Below are 16,195 nucleotides of genomic sequence, written 5' to 3'. Positions count from 1 at the left end.
TTTTTCAAAAAAAAAAAAAAAAAAAAAAAAAAAAAATGTACTTTTATGAACAAAATGGCAAATGAGCCAAAAGTGTTTCGATACGTTCCTCAGTATATTGGTAAGCTAGATATCATTCACCTGTGCTACAACGCGACATCCCGCACATTGGGGTTTATGGGATGAGAAAAAGACTATTGTTTTGTACAAATCTCATGGTACCAGATATCAAAGAGATTTCTCAATTTCTTTAACCTTGGGTAGGCTATTGAGGAAAGTACATTTGAATGTGTTTGTTATTCAATTAATAAAATATGTCAAAGAAGCTTTGGTAAACTGCGGTGACAAAGAAACTGAACCCAGCAGTATAAACAAGGTATAAAATACATTGTATTCGAAATATTTTTATACAAATTTCAGAAAATAAACCTAAATAAGGAAAAATAGAACCTAATAACAAATAAAAAAAGAATAATAATAATAATAAAATCTAAAATAGTTGTACAAAAGTTCATTGCACAGTACATAGATAATAAATTGTGGAATTTTGGGAGCTTATAACAATAGATCGAACGATAATGAGGTCTACGTTTTAACTTGACAATTTTGCTTTTGGTTTAGATAATATCTGTTTGGTTTAGATAATTTGCCTGGTCCGATTTTGATGAAATTTGGTACCAAAGTTTTAAACATCATACATACATAGCCGATATTGTTGAAAGCAATTATACGGGTGTACAGTCTTATCGGCCAAGTCGCCCGTCATAATCCTGTAGGATGAGGTTTTACTTGATAAATGAAGTGTTTTTCCTTACTTCATAGTCTGCTGGGACTACTACTTCCCGATTTTCACCAAATTGTTAGTCATTCGCGTCCTTGGACCATTTCAGGAAAGCATACCAAATTTCATTGATCTAGGACAAACCCTTCTTGAGATATTTTGTATACCACCTTTTCCCATTTAAACCTGTAGTACGTACATAAATACATACGGACATACATATGTACTGACAGTGGTTAATAACCACTTTTTCCAATCAGGGGATCTTAAAACGGATATTTCCACCCATTTCCCGATTTTGAAAATTTGCATTGATTGCAATAGGTATTTTCCCATTACTTACTTAAGTAATAGAAAGTAAATAATAATAATTCCGATACATTGGACAAAAAGCTTTATTGGCATAACTAGAAGAGAAAAAGGCTTTTTCAATGATACCTTTCCAACACCAAGTTAATGGGGTTAGTCTGTTTCCCATAAACGACCACGACCTGACAAGTTTGATCATTAAAAAAATAATAATCCTAATAAATAAATATGTAGGTTAAAGAGTTAAGTTGGCATGCACAGTCAATGAGAATATATTGTCAACTAGGAGCTGGCAGTCAGATTTTAGGGGAGCTCCAAGTTCCATCTTGATGTAAAATTTATCATCTGAGCTACCTGAGCTAGAAATTTGTAATTTATATACTTATCCAAGTTTGAAGGTAGACATGTTTGTACATTTGTACTTAGATATACTTGTACAGGGTGACAAAAATACTGTACAGTACGAGTATACTGTGGATAGTTAGGCATCAAAACAGACGGATTATTTTGGTTTCTCGGACCGAACTGGTGTTACTCTAGATTTTAAATTGAACATTTTCTTCTTCAATTTTTACACACCACATTGTAAAGTGGAATACATACCTGTTTAAATGTCAGAATAGGACTATGGTTTAACCAAGGTCTTATAGGAATATTTTAACGCTTTGTGGTTTAAATGTATGGAAATCAACTTGGATAAGTATATGTTTGTATGGAAATTGATTTTTTCTTTTATAACTTAAATAATAATAATAATAACAAAAATAAATTATTAATAAATAAGAATCATATATTACCACTTTTGAAATTTCCTTCTGAATATATCAATGTAAGAAGCGAATTTATCATGAGAACAAGGTCAGAATTAATTTGGATCATAAAATATGCCTTGGTTAGGTGAGTAGCTATATATTTTCTCAAGGAATGTGCACACCAGCCTAAGGCTCAGACTCTAGGGAATTGCATCAGGCGAGGTGTGTTCATCTTGCTCATCAAAAGTCTCCATACCCATACCCCTACCTATCTCATGTAGAACATCACGGTGACGGGATGCACGCGGCATAGGTTTCTCCAGGTTGGGTGCTGAGCGAGACCATCGCTTCGACTTTTCTGCTTCTCCTCCTCCTCCTCCGTCTGTATCAGACCGGAGGATTTGTCCTCTCTCCCGCTGATGTAAAGTGCTAGGACCCCAGGTCTTATTTTTCCCGGGCGGGAGGTCTGACTTCGAACCATCAGCCGCCGTCGGAACTGGAAACAAGAAACAGAAAGCATGTTTATCCTACCAACCATTCAACCTTGGTATATCGCGATTCGCGAAAAATTTCGCGAAGTCCGCGAAACGGGGGCCAACTTTAAAATCTTAAATGAGAACCCCGTGTTTGTGATACAGCACAAATCACCAATCGATATGAATTTCCTATTCTTTAGTGCTTCCCTTATTGGCAGAAGAACATGGAAATATGAAAATTTGAATAACTCCGGTCCTAGGTATCGGATCGAGCTCAAACTTGTACCAAAGTACTACGTTAGTTAAGACCTTTGATATGATGTATCACAAACACGGGGTTCTCATTTAAGATTTTAAAGTTGAGAAAAACAATTTAAGCATAAATTCTTGGACACCTTGTATACATGATTTTTATTAAGTAAGCAGCTTTAAAAAATGTGTCCTCTTATTAAGGAACTCGGTAGCGCTCGGCCTCGCTAGTTTGACAGTGCTACTACAAGATATATGCCACAGAGAAAACAGCCGTTATCAGGTAGTTGTAGAGGAAAAACTACAAACGATGGAAGAAAACGGATTCATTGTGTGTGTTGGACGGCGAAAGTAGACCACGTTTTAAATGGTTATGCATAACTTTATTAAACCATAGCTGAATTCCGTCGCTTCGCTCCGGAATCCCGCTAGTTCATCCCGAGGCATGGCCAAACTTGTAGAAAATAATAAAAAATACGGTCGCGCTGCGCGCTCCCTATTAGCTGCATAGTTATCTAACTAAAAACATAAACGAAACTCAAAATGTTGGTCGAGAGCGGAACATTTCTCTCCCGCAGTCTATGCACTCTGTGTATTTCTTATGGTGGAGATTTTAGCGATCAAAAATTGATTATATCTCAGGATCGGTTTAGATTTTCGCACAATCTTTTCTTATTGCACACCTAGACCATAAAAGGAATATTCCTACCAAATTTCAGCTTTCTAGGTGTTGTGGTTCAGGAGATAGACCGATCAGTGTGTGAATATGAAATGTGAATGAATCTTGATTTTATAATATAAGATTAATATTTTGTATGTACGTTTGTATGAATGTTCAAATAAAAATAAAGTATTTGTTGAGAAAAAAAAAAGAAAAAAACACGACTTTCATTATCCTATTGAATGACGCTTACAGCATGAGAGTTTGTAAAGATAACAAAAACTTACCAGAAGGAGAACTGATGTCATGTACTTTCCACACTTTCAACTTGGATCGATTGAATTTTCCACCTCGCTTGTGAGGCGTTGGTGTAGGGCCAGCTGTCTGGAGTATTATCATGAGTTCTCGTTCTAAAACATCTATTTCTCTGGCAGCAACCGCTTGTTCTCTCTCACGAAGTTCTTTCTCAGCCAACTTCTGCTGCATTTGAGCCTTGGTAAGTTCTTCTTCCCGGGAACGTAATTCCTGTCACAAATTGTTTGGTTCACATTGAGAAAAATATATCGCTCATTTGCGAAGAGAGCGCTATCCGCAAATTTCCAACTTTCCAGGAGAGCGATTTTTCTGTTTTTTAAAGTCTAAAATTGGAATAACTCTATATTATTTATTTCCTTTCTTTCTTCTCTTCTTTCCCTTTTTCCTTCTCCTTTCTATTTTATTTCCTTTCTTTCTTCTCTTCTTTCCCTTTTTCCTTCTCCTTTCTATTTTATTTCCTTTCTTTCTTCTCTTCTTTCCCTTTTTCCTTCTCCTTTCTATTTTATTTCCTTTCTTTCTTCTCTTCTTTCCCTTTTTCCTTCTCCTTTCTATTTTATTTCCTTTCTTTCTTCTCTTCTTTCCCTTTTTCCTTCTCCTTTCTATTTTATTTCCTTTCTTTCTTCTCTTCTTTCCCTTTTTCCTTCTCCTTTCTATTTTATTTCCTTTCTTTCTTCTCTTCTTTCCCTTTTTCCTTCTCCTTTCTATTTTATTTCCTTTCTTTCTTCTCTTCTTTCCCTTTTTCCTTCTCCTTTCTATTTTATTTCCTTTCTTTCTTCTCTTCTTTCCCTTTTTCCTTCTCCTTTCTATTTTATTTCCTTTCTTTCTTCTCTTCTTTCCCTTTTTCCTTCTCCTTTCTATTTTATTTCCTTTCTTTCTTCTCTTCTTTCCCTTTTTCCTTCTCCTTTCTATTTTATTTCCTTTCTTTCTTCTCTTCTTTCCCTTTTTCCTTCTCCTTTCTATTTTATTTCCTTTCTTTCTTCTCTTCTTTCCCTTTTTCCTTCTCCTTTCTATTTTATTTCCTTTCTTTCTTCTCTTCTTTCCCTTTTTCCTTCTCCTTTCTATTTTATTTCCTTTCTTTCTTCTCTTCTTTCCCTTTTTCCTTCTCCTTTCTATTTTATTTCCTTTCTTTCTTCTCTTCTTTCCCTTTTTCCTTCTCCTTTCTATTTTATTTCCTTTCTTTCTTCTCTTCTTTCCCTTTTTCCTTCTCCTTTCTATTTTATTTCCTTTCTTTCTTCTCTTCTTTCCCTTTTTCCTTCTCCTTTCTATTTTATTTCCTTTCTTTCTTCTCTTCTTTCCCTTTTTCCTTCTCCTTTCTATTTTATTTCCTTTCTTTCTTCTCTTCTTTCCCTTTTTCCTTCTCCTTTCTATTTTATTTCCTTTCTTTCTTCTCTTCTTTCCCTTTTTCCTTCTCCTTTCTATTTTATTTCCTTTCTTTCTTCTCTTCTTTCCCTTTTTCCTTCTCCTTTCTATTTTATTTCCTTTCTTTCTTCTCTTCTTTCCCTTTTTCCTTCTCCTTTCTATTTTATTTCCTTTCTTTCTTCTCTTCTTTCCCTTTTTCCTTCTCCTTTCTATTTTATTTCCTTTCTTTCTTCTCTTCTTTCCCTTTTTCCTTCTCCTTTCTATTTTATTTCCTTTCTTTCTTCTCTTCTTTCCCTTTTTCCTTCTCCTTTCTATTTTATTTCCTTTCTTTCTTCTCTTCTTTCCCTTTTTCCTTCTCCTTTCTATTTTATTTCCTTTCTTTCTTCTCTTCTTTCCCTTTTTCCTTCTCCTTTCTATTTTATTTCCTTTCTTTCTTCTCTTCTTTCCCTTTTTCCTTCTCCTTTCTATTTTATTTCCTTTCTTTCTTCTCTTCTTTCCCTTTTTCCTTCTCCTTTCTATTTTATTTCCTTTCTTTCTTCTCTTCTTTCCCTTTTTCCTTCTCCTTTCTATTTTATTTCCTTTCTTTCTTCTCTTCTTTCCCTTTTTCCTTCTCCTTTCTATTTTATTTCCTTTCTTTCTTCTCTTCTTTCCCTTTTTCCTTCTGCCTTCTATTTTATTTCCTTTCTTTCTTCTCTTCTTTCCCTTTTTCCTTCTCCCTTCTATTTTATTTCCTTTCTTTCTTCTCTTCTTTCCCTTTTTCCTTCTCCTTTCTATTTTATGCTATTTAACATGCTGTGTCACAAGTAGGGGGTTCTCATTTAAGATTTTGAACTTGGCACCCCTGAGGGTGACCCTGGCTCCGGCCGAAATTTGGCCACTCTTCAAAAATGGCATACCTATCAAAAGTGTTTTATCTTTCAGCTTCTCATCTGCAGCCTTACAAACGAAAAAATAGGCTCCAGGACGTTTCAAACACGCTGAACATTTTAATTGCTTAGAGAAACTCACCTTTTCTTTGACTCTGAGCTCATGAAGAACCTGTTCTATTTCAACTCTCCAGCCATCTTGCATGATGTGGAAACTCTCGTGAGGCGTTTGAATGAATTCAGAATGAACAATATTGTTCAAGGCTTTTAAAATGGTTTTAAATGATGGTCGCATATGAGAGTCCGCTTCCCAGCAAGCTAGAAAAATCAATCAACAAATTATCACAACCATAGCAAAATTATCCAAGGAGATAGCACCTGAAGTTGATTCTAAACTTTTTATGAAGGTAACCAGTCCAATAAAGAAATAAAACGTACTTGGGGTCAATTGCACTGGCCTGCAAAATGAAACGACCTCGGAGTTGCAAGCCAACTTTTAATCAATTCGGGGGTTTTCGAGGTCGCAGAATCCGAATATGATAACCGTTGTTCTGGGTTGGTTCAAAAATCGCGTTTTTTACGCGTTTCTACGTTTTTTTCGACCATAGCTTTACACTTTTTTTTTTTTAGGAACACCCTGTATGTGGCCTGAAAATGGACTAAATATATGTAAAATGTTGTGCCGAATCCGAATATGGCCTTAGGTTTTATATAAACCTAACCAAACTTCCGCTACGTCCGAAAACGCGTCGGAAAAACGGCAAAAAAGTCACTTTTTTCACATTTCATGCCCAAAGTTTCTACTTATTATGGAAAATGTCAGCTGATTAAATTACTTTTCTTACCTTTCCATCCTACGGGAAAGATAAGTAAAACATTCCTGGCCTGGCCTTTTCAAACACTCTGTTTGTACGTACCTTCCATAAGGGTTTTAAAAAGCTGAGGACATGTTGAAGGTATTGGTAAGGTCAATTTGTTCACAGCTACACCATATGCTACTGCATAAGCATTAATACTTTTGTATGGTATTTCTCCAGTGAGTAACTCCCACAAGACTACACCATAGCTGTAACAAAAACAATTTATTTCATTAAAAAAATAAATAAATAATAAAATAAAAAAAACGAATAGGCTACTTACAATTGTCACATTCCATCCTGATTCGATGCAAATTGGTGGGCTCCAGGTTGTGGTTATGTATGGGTTAGGCGTTAGGGTATGCTAAAGAAATAGGAAAGGTTGAAAGCATTTGAAAGGAACATACACATTGGGTAGAGTACTAACCTCCATACATCACTTGCTTTGGAAAAAATTGATGTCTTGATAACTTCTGGTGCCATCCAAGCATAAGTTCCAGCAGCAGACATATGGGTTGTTTTATACACTTCTCTTGCAAGTCCAAAATCTGTGATTTTTAATGTTTTAAACTGCAAATCCTCATTTTCTATTGGTTCACTCAGCAAAACTAAAAATAAAAGTGTACAAAAATTAAACACCTACCTACCTACCCCACTCTCCTATCTATCATAGGTAAAACAAAATATTTAGTACAATTTCGACAGTCACAGTATCAGCACCTCATATGGAGGGTTTGACAAAGGCTGATCAGGCTTCAGGTGCTTTTTTTGTGTCCCTATCATAACACATTTGATTTTCCATATATTGTGTATTGTCATGAAATTTGGTCCATACCTTAAACTATGCAACACAAAAAGGCCACTCTGAGGCTTGGATGTAGGGGGCATACAGCCCCCAAAAAAACAGGTTGAGCTCAATGAATCTACAAGGCTGACCTTAGACTCAGACCCACACTTACAAGAAAACTCCATGTCCCTAATAAAAAGGAGACTTATTTGTATAAGTCCCCCTTTTGTCAAGGATATAGATTTTTTCAACCAGATCCTTGATAGTAACTAGCTTTTTATTAGGGCAACGCATCATTTGTTGATACTACTGAGTTCTATACACATTCAGGAAAATGTTGGAACTGGTAGTAGTGTAAACATTGGTATAAAAAAGGCTATGGGTTTTTTTTATGCTAAAAAAAGACATGCTATTTCAGGTAGATGCAGTCATGATTTTTTCTCTATTTGTAAGGTGATTGTATGCCATTTAGTATTTGAACTCTGAATAATTTTTTTGGAGTATAATGCCAGGTCCACACTTAAGCAACATGCAACACAAATGTTGCATTACACAATTCACACGAGTGGAAGTGTTCATGCACACGTTCAGAGAACATTGCCACAATGTTCACCAGGATCCAAGAGGTTGTAGGCAAATCTCTTTGACTTTTGGCTTTTTTGGTAAATCTCTTCAATCTTTGTTTCAATAGGATGGACATGTTTAAAAAGTTTATGAACAATATGAGCATGTTTGTGAACATTGGATGATTTTCATTGAATGAGCCAGCTTAGTTAGCTAGAGGGTAGCATATGTGTCTGCCTTGTAAGTGCTAGGTCATGGGTTTGATTCCCGTACTTACAGGGCCGGTTCTATTCTAAACAGATAAAGTTTGTTCTTGGAACATCTGGCTTTCTATCCCATCTGCCTTCTCTCTCCCATAATTTGTTGAGAAATTTGTGGATCCCTTGTGTGAATACAAGCATTCGTTAAGTGATTCACAGAGATAATTTGATGTGCAATGCATTGCATGTTGCTTTGCATTTTGTGTGGCAAAAGTGTGGACCTGGCATAAGAAATGATAAAAGGGAGTATTCTTCTTTTTATGAGGTTACAGAACTTTCTAAGAGATTATTTTTATTTTTAGTTAAATCAATTCTCACTTATAAAAAATAATTTTTTTCACTTTTTCTTTTTTTAAATTGCAGTACTTGAAACTACATCTGGAATAGTTGTAATAAAGCAAGGGGATATAGGTACTCCCTTGAATAGGTTTTTTTTTTTTTTTTCAACTTTCAGTAATTAAAAGAAATCAGTGTTTTACACAAAGTTGGTTCAGCTATGAATTTCTAATTAGGCAATAAAATAATGATAACCAAAGCCATTACTGAGAATTGAACAATGAACTCACCATTAGAAGATTTAAGGTCACGATGTATAAGAGATATGGGTGCTTGACAGTGTAAGTAATTCATTCCTTCAGCAATTTGAATAGCCCAGTCAACTAGCACATCAGGTCTAATTTTACGTCCTGCCAACACTCTATTTAAAGGACCACCTCTTGCATACTCCATTACTAGACAAAGTTTTGGTGACTGTAAGCAAACTCCTATGAGTGATACAATATTTCTGTGATCAAAGAGCCACAACAATTTGCCTTCTTGCTTGACATTCTCCAGAATATTCTCATCAGGATTTGGATGAGCAACTTTGATGGCTACTTCTTGTTTTTCATAAATGCCTTTATACACTTTACCAAAGCCACCTTCTCCTATTGCTTCCCCAAATATTAGTTTGTTGTAGTCAATTTCTACCAATTTCACATCATTGATGACACTAGAAACCAAATTGATATCTTCAATGCTGGAAACAAAGTTTGCAGGAAAAATTCCAACTTTGTACTCAATTTTACCCTCAATTTTACCCGTCCACCAGCCCACATCTCCAGATATAGCAGAGTCTTTAGATAAAACTTCTACAATGTCTCCTCTACGTAAACTCAATTCATCTAGACCAATTGCATCATAGTCATATAGGGCTCTCCATAAGTCTGGTCTATGATTTCTTCTATTGTGATTTCCATACAGTAGATCAGAATCAACTTCATTTTGGTAAGGATGTTCCATGGAATCCAGAAGAGGAGGCATTCGTTAAAAAATTGTCTTCATTAAGTTTGTTCAGGAGGTTATTACTAGGTATAGGAAATTTGTCTTGACAAAAGTGATGTTTGGAATTTTGATTAGGAAACACCTAGGTACAATGATCAATCATCAAAATTTAATATGTACATTGCATTGCTTTTAATGGAAAGAGAAAGCAGTTCTGTTCTATCAAATGTTTAAATTCTCTTAAAATCTTTAAAGGTTTCTGTATTCTCAGGATTATGATTCTATTATGAATAAATTTAAGTTTGACATACTAATTTTTTTTTTTTTTAAATAAATACTTGGGTATTACTTGATGTTTTGAATTCAGCCCTTAACTGTCTATAGTTCTACACTTGTCACATACCTACACTTCTTAAGTTGGTTCACAGTTTCACAGAAAGAACCAAAGCAGTGAATTTACAGTTTACTTTACACCTCCCTCTGCTGGACAATCACAGTACACTGCTGCCAGATGCTAGAGTCAACAGCAGTGTGAATCCAATGGTGAAAACCGCATCTTCCTAGCTCATCTAGAAGTGGGTTAGAATTTGTATACATGAGTCAGTGAGTGAGTGAGTGAGTTAGTCAGTTACACAAGGGGCTGTATATATTTAGGATAAAATTTTCCATCAAAAATCGGCCGCCTTGGGCGGCTCGGGAAAATTTTACATTTTTATATTTTTTTTTTTTTCAAAATAATAGAGAGACTTCGCATCCTTCCCATAATAAATCTCCATACCCAAACCCATGTTGATATAGACCCATGTTCTTTATTATTCAAATCAGTTTTTGAATATGGCCTAAGAAAACATCTCTTTCAAAAACAAAAAAAAAAAAAAAAAAAAAAAAAGATTTTTACCCAGGACAGAGGGATCCCCCCAAACTTTTCAGAATAGAACAGTTGCGCTTACTTGGGTGATATTTCAAAGTCATAGAGCAGGAAAAATGAGGACCAACATAATTTTTCTTTTTCTTCTACGACTTCTAGATCCCGAGATAAATCCATTAAAAAAATGCCGGTAAATCGTGAACTTTGACGTCACGGCATACGCTCCCGTAGGCGATGACGTCACATCAAATGTCCCGAGCAGGCGAGCAAAGCTCCCTCCCAGGCAACGCATTAATGTGTTTGTGCGCATACGTTTCTGGGCAGTTTTTTCTGCTCCTCCGCTAGCGCGCTTGCATAGTGGCGCTACTACCTAACGGGCAAAAATTTTCCGTTCTAATGAAGATGTGTGACGTCAGACTTAACGCAGTTGCTATTTTCGTCCGCTAGGTAGCGCCAGTATGCAAGCGGGCTAGCGGAGGAGCAGAAAGAACTGCGCAGAAATGTATGCGCACAAACACATTAACAGGCAGTGCGCCGGTGTTTTGGCACTAAAAACTGACCATCGAAATTTTGACCCGATTACATTACTTTCCTTCCTATAGGATTTATTTATAATTTTTACCCCCATTTCAACTGCTCCATTTGCCAGTCCGATAGAATGTTGAAAGGCGATATTTTTCAACCAAAAAAAAAAAAAAAAAAAAATCCGGGATTTTTTCGTATACGATGATGAAATTCTCATGTTAGAAACGCGCGTTTAATTTAAATTCTTTTTTGAATAGATCACGGTATTTTTACATTTTTGAATTGAAAATAATTTTGACTGAAATTTTTTGATGTAGGTAGGTAGGTATCTTAATTAATTCAGAAATTGATTAAAAACAAAAACATAGCAGCAAACTTATTTTTTATGTAATAATTAATCCCCCACAAAAACACAAATGTGAAAAAAGGCCAAGTTCCTATCCAAAAATGTCGGCCTATAAAAGTGGTGAGATCAGAAAATTAAGGCCAAGTCTTCATTCCCAATTTTTCGTGTCTGCTAAAAATGCTGGATCTCAATTCCTTCAACCTTCTCTCAATTTCAACTTGGCAATGTTTTCCTTTTATTTTCATGTTAATAATAGGTACCGTATTTAGGTTTTAATTTGAGAAGGAAAAACATTGCCAAGTTGAAATTGAGAGAAGGTTGAAGGAATTGAGATCCAGCATTTTCAGCAGACACGAAAAATGTGTGTGTGTGTGTGTGTGTCTGTCTGTAAACGAAATATCTCGAGAACGGTAAGAGCTAGAGACTTGAAATTTGGTATGTATCTTTCAAATGTGACAAGGATGCGACACGAAACTTTTGGTTAAGACCGGTGTAACGCTTGGCGGCATTTTACTGCTTTTTGGCGGTTTTCGGTGTAATTTAACAATATCTCGGGAACGGTATAAGCTAGAGACTTGAAATTTGGTATGTAGTTCACAAATGTGACAAGGATGCAACACAAAACGTTTGGTTGAGATGGTTGCTGTGCTTGGCGGTATTTTAACCGCTTTTGGACAGAATTCGACCGTATTTTGGCGGTTTTTAGCAATAGCGACAAAACGGTTAGAGATATTGTAAAAGTTAGGGTCAAAGAACACTCAAATAAGCATCATTCAATAGGATAAGGAAAGTCGTGTGATGTTCACACCATAGAGACTTGAAATTTGGTATGTAGTTCACAAATGTGACAAGGATGCAACACAAAACGTTTGGTTGAGATGGTTGCTGCGCTTGGCGCCGCTTTTGGACAGATTTCGACCGTTTTTTGGCGGTTTTCAGCTATACTGAATAAACGGTTAGAGATATTGTAAAAGTTACTATAGAACATAAAAATAAGCATCATTCAATAGGATAAGGAAAGTCGTGTGATGTTCACACCAGATTTTTCTAAGTGTGTATTTACACATCATTAGTACGTACAGATCTCCTTATTATCTAGCTATTTGCGAGATTTTGAAAATTTTCCGTGAGTTGTTGTTGATGTTTTTATTGTTGGTACAGGGTGTCCCTATAGTAGATTGAGTCTCTACTGCTTGTACCTAAACAGACTGAAAGCTGTTTAGGGTCATTTTATAACATTTTTCAAGCTTCTGTGCTTGCATAGAAACCCAAATTTTATTTCAAAAAATTAAAGAGTAGAGCTAAGGGTAAGCAGTTAAACCATTTTGGATGTCAAAGGGCAAAAGAATAAAGAACCCCTTCCTCCAAGACTACAAGAAAAGAAGATAATATGCGGATTTGCGGAATAGGAAAACCCTGAACTTCAAAAAGATTGATTGTTGCATGTAAATTTAAACAAACCTCAGTACCTCAGTTTAAATTGACAGTTAGAAAGAAGAGATACCATTGCATTGTTCAGCTACCAGCTACACATTTTTGGTTCACTCCATTTTCAGGTATTTTCTAAAATCTCACAAATTGGAAATATTTAGGTCTGTCATTCATTTATTTCTTTTGAATAAGTACCTAATTATTTTATTGGTTGCTCCAAAATTCAACAGAAAACAAAAAGGAAAGTTGGTAAAAAGTCACGGACACGGACACATTTTGGTTCCAGGCTTCCAGCGGTTAGCGATTTCTCGAGATTTCAACGGTTGTTTCGAATGTTACATTCTTTTTCAGTTATGGCAATAAAAACAACACTTTTGTTAGCGGATTTAAATAAACTTCAATAAAAATTACCATTTTTAGCCTTTTCGTAAGAAAAAATTAGAAAACTGAAACTTTTGAAATTAAAATCAGCACTTTCCACAAAAAATTTGCACATTTTAGGGTGTGTTTATGAACAGGGCTGAGATGAGCTCGGACGACGTGAGATAGCTGTCCCGGCGGCAATTTTTAAAATTCATTTTATATTTATTTTTGTTTGCTTTGTAATTTGCTTGTTTTTAATAGCTAATATAAATGAAAAGTATAATATAAACGTGCAAACTAAAGATAAAAAGTAAAAAATGAATTCAGATTGTACAAGTTACGGAAAAAAAAAATCAAAAATTCGAATTTCCCGCCAACTTTACACGCAAAAAGGCCGACGATGGCCTACGATGGCCCTGTTCATAACCACGGCCTAATGTGTTGCCTACGAGGGAGCTTTGCTCGGGACATTTGATGTGACGTCATCGCCTACGGGAGCGTATGCCGTGACGTCAGAGTTTAAGACTTACCGGTATTTTTTAAATCGATTTATCTCGGGATCTAAAAATAGTAGAAGAAAAAGAAAAATTCCCTAGTTCCTCATTTTTTCTGTTCTTTGTCTTGGAAACCTCACCCAAGTAAGCGCAACTGATCTATTGCCTCTAATTCTTTAAAAAATCGCTTATTTTGCCATGTTTTGAAAAAATAAATACCACATTTTTCCAAAATAAGTGCCGTATTGCCATGTTTTTTAGTGCCATATTTTGGGAAAATAAGTGCCATATTCTGAACTTCTCTGATTATCATATTAATATATATGTGCGATGATTATTTTGGGAAAAATAAATTCAGGGTGTAATGTTTCCTAAAATGGAATAATTTTTAGGTTTTTTTTCTGACATAGGGTAATTTTTCGACAAATTTAGGGTAATTTTTTGAACTTTGGTGTTTGGCTGTTCGATGGCAACACTGCTCGAAGATCACTTCAAATGCTCCTTCAATCGAATCCGAATCCCAGCATTCCGAATATCCGAATCGAATATTCCGAATCGGTCCCTAGAGCCTAAATCCAAAGTTTCAGCCATTGGTCCGTGTGTGTGTCTGTGTGTCTGTCTGTCTGTGTGTCCCCCCCATAAGAAATACACGGGGAACACGCTTTGAGGCCAGCAAAACTTTTCCTACGTTTAATATTTTACTCTCGCTTTTAACCGTAAACAAGGGAGCGCGAAGCGCGACCCCATGCACAACTCCGCGAAGCCCGGGAGCGGCAGCGCGACCGTAAACGCGACCCTATGCATAACCCCGCGAAGCCCCCGGGAGCGCGCAGCGCGACGTAAACAAGAGGAGTCGCGAAGCGACCACAAGGGAGCGCGAAGCGCGACCCCATGCACAACCCCGCGAAGCCCCGGGAGCGCGCAGCGCGACCGTAAACGAAGGAGCGCGAAGCGCGACCCCCAAGTTTTCATTTCTTCAAGACAAGACTCAGGGACGATATTAGTTTTCAGGGGCGAAGCCAAGGGAGCGCGAAGCGCGACCTCATGCCCACCCCTGCACAACCCCGCGAAGCCCCCGGGAGCGCGCAGCGCGACCGTAAACAAGGGAGCGCGAAGCGCGACCCCATGCTTCGCGCAGCGCGACCGTAAACAAGGGAGCGCGAAGCGCGACCCCCTGCACAACCCCGCGAAGCCCCCGGGAGCGCGCAGTACGACCGTAAACAAGCGCGAAGCGCGACCCCATGCACAACCCCGCGAAGCCCCGGGAGCGCGCAGCGCGACCGTATACGCAACCCCGCGTAGCGAACACGCGAAGCCCCCCTCCCGAGCACGAAATGCGAGTCTAAAATATATACAGCCCCTAACTGACTCACTGACTGACTCACTCACTCACTCACACGCTTTGAGGCCAGCAAAACTTTTCCTACGTTTTATATTTTGCTCTCGCTTTGAGTTTTCAGTTTTCATTTCTTCGAGACAAGACTCAGGAACGATATTAGTTTTCAGGGGCGAAGCCAAGGGAGCGCGAAGCGCCACCGTAAAGAAGGGAGCGCGAAGCGCGACCCCATGCACAACCCCACGAAGCCCCCTGGAGCGCGCAGCGCGACCGTATACGCAACCCCGCGTAGCAAACACGCGAATCCCCCGATGGGTGTAGGGGGGCTTCGCCATAATTATATTTTAGCGAAATTTGCAAAAAATGCCATAAAAAGGCTAAAAGTCTTATTTCGCCATATTTTAAGCATATTTAGGTTATTTTTCCATACATTTTGCCATATTTTAAGCATTTTTAGGGGAAAATAGAAAACTTAAGAACAATGTTTTTTTTTTTTTTTTTTTTTGCAACAAAAAAAAAAATCTAAAGAACCGTACACAAATAATGGTTAAGCATTTGGGGAACATTTAGCATGAAAGTCAAAACAGAGAAAAATTATTTTGAAACGTTGGAAATTCAATTATTTGACTTTCCAAGGAAAAATGAAAAACGATGGAGCAGTTGCAAATGGGTAAAAATTATTAATAAATGGTCGATTCCTATGTAAAAAGTTGTAAAAAATCCAAATCTGAGGTCAAAACTCAGAAAAAAAAAGGACGAAAATTCAATTTTTATTTTTCGTCAGAGTCCTGAACTCTGACGTCAGACTTCAGATGATGCGCAGAAACGTATGCGCAGAAATGCATGTGCACGAACAGATTAAGGGTGTGTTTATGAACAGGGCTGAGATGAGCTCGGACGACGTGAGATAGCTGTCCCGGCGGCAATTTTTAAAATTCATTTTATATTTATTTTTGTTTGCTTTGTAATTCGCTTGTTTGTAATATCTAATTTAAATGAAAAGTATAATATAAACGTGCAAACTAAAGATAAAAAGTAAAAAATGAATTCAAATTGTACAAGTTGCGGGAAAAAAAAATCAAAAATTCGAATTTCCCGCCAACTTTACACGCAAAAAGGCCGACGATGGCCTACGATGGCCCTGTTCATAACCACGGCCTAATGTGTTGCCTACGAGGGAGCTTTGCTCGGGACATTTGATGTGACGTCATCGCCTACGGGAGCGTATGCCGTGACGTCAGAGTTTAAGACTTACCGGTATTTTTTAAATCGATTTATCTCGGGATCTAAAAATAGTAGAAGAAAAAGAAAAATTCCCTAGTTCCTCATTTTTTCTGTTCTTTGTCTTGGAAAC

The 16,195-nt window shown here is 37.0% G+C and overlaps 1 protein-coding gene across 1 annotated transcript in view; it reads right to left on the bottom strand.

Annotated features, from left to right (window-relative positions):
• Positions 1 to 9,990, bottom strand: part of LOC103507272 (mitogen-activated protein kinase kinase kinase 10) — a 21,521-nt gene extending 11,531 nt beyond the window's left edge. The window contains exons 1-5 of the mRNA XM_026822176.1: positions 8,782 to 9,990; positions 7,032 to 7,212; positions 6,665 to 6,813; positions 5,890 to 6,065; positions 3,495 to 3,732 (exon numbers count right to left, since the gene is read on the bottom strand). Coding sequence (XP_026677977.1) covers positions 3,495 to 3,732; positions 5,890 to 6,065; positions 6,665 to 6,813; positions 7,032 to 7,212; positions 8,782 to 9,517 — 1,480 coding nt within the window. The 5' untranslated portion in view covers positions 9,518 to 9,990. The remainder of the gene's footprint in view (positions 1 to 3,494; positions 3,733 to 5,889; positions 6,066 to 6,664; positions 6,814 to 7,031; positions 7,213 to 8,781) is intronic.
• Between the last annotated feature and the right edge of the window lie 6,205 nt (positions 9,991 to 16,195).

Source organism: Diaphorina citri, unplaced genomic scaffold (genome assembly GCF_000475195.1).
Source record: "Diaphorina citri unplaced genomic scaffold, Diaci psyllid genome assembly version 1.1 scaffold302, whole genome shotgun sequence".
Taxonomy (NCBI): Eukaryota; Metazoa; Arthropoda; class Insecta; order Hemiptera; family Psyllidae; genus Diaphorina; species Diaphorina citri.
Note: the sequence above shows the minus strand (reverse complement) of the source record. Positions and strands in the feature narration are given on the sequence as shown.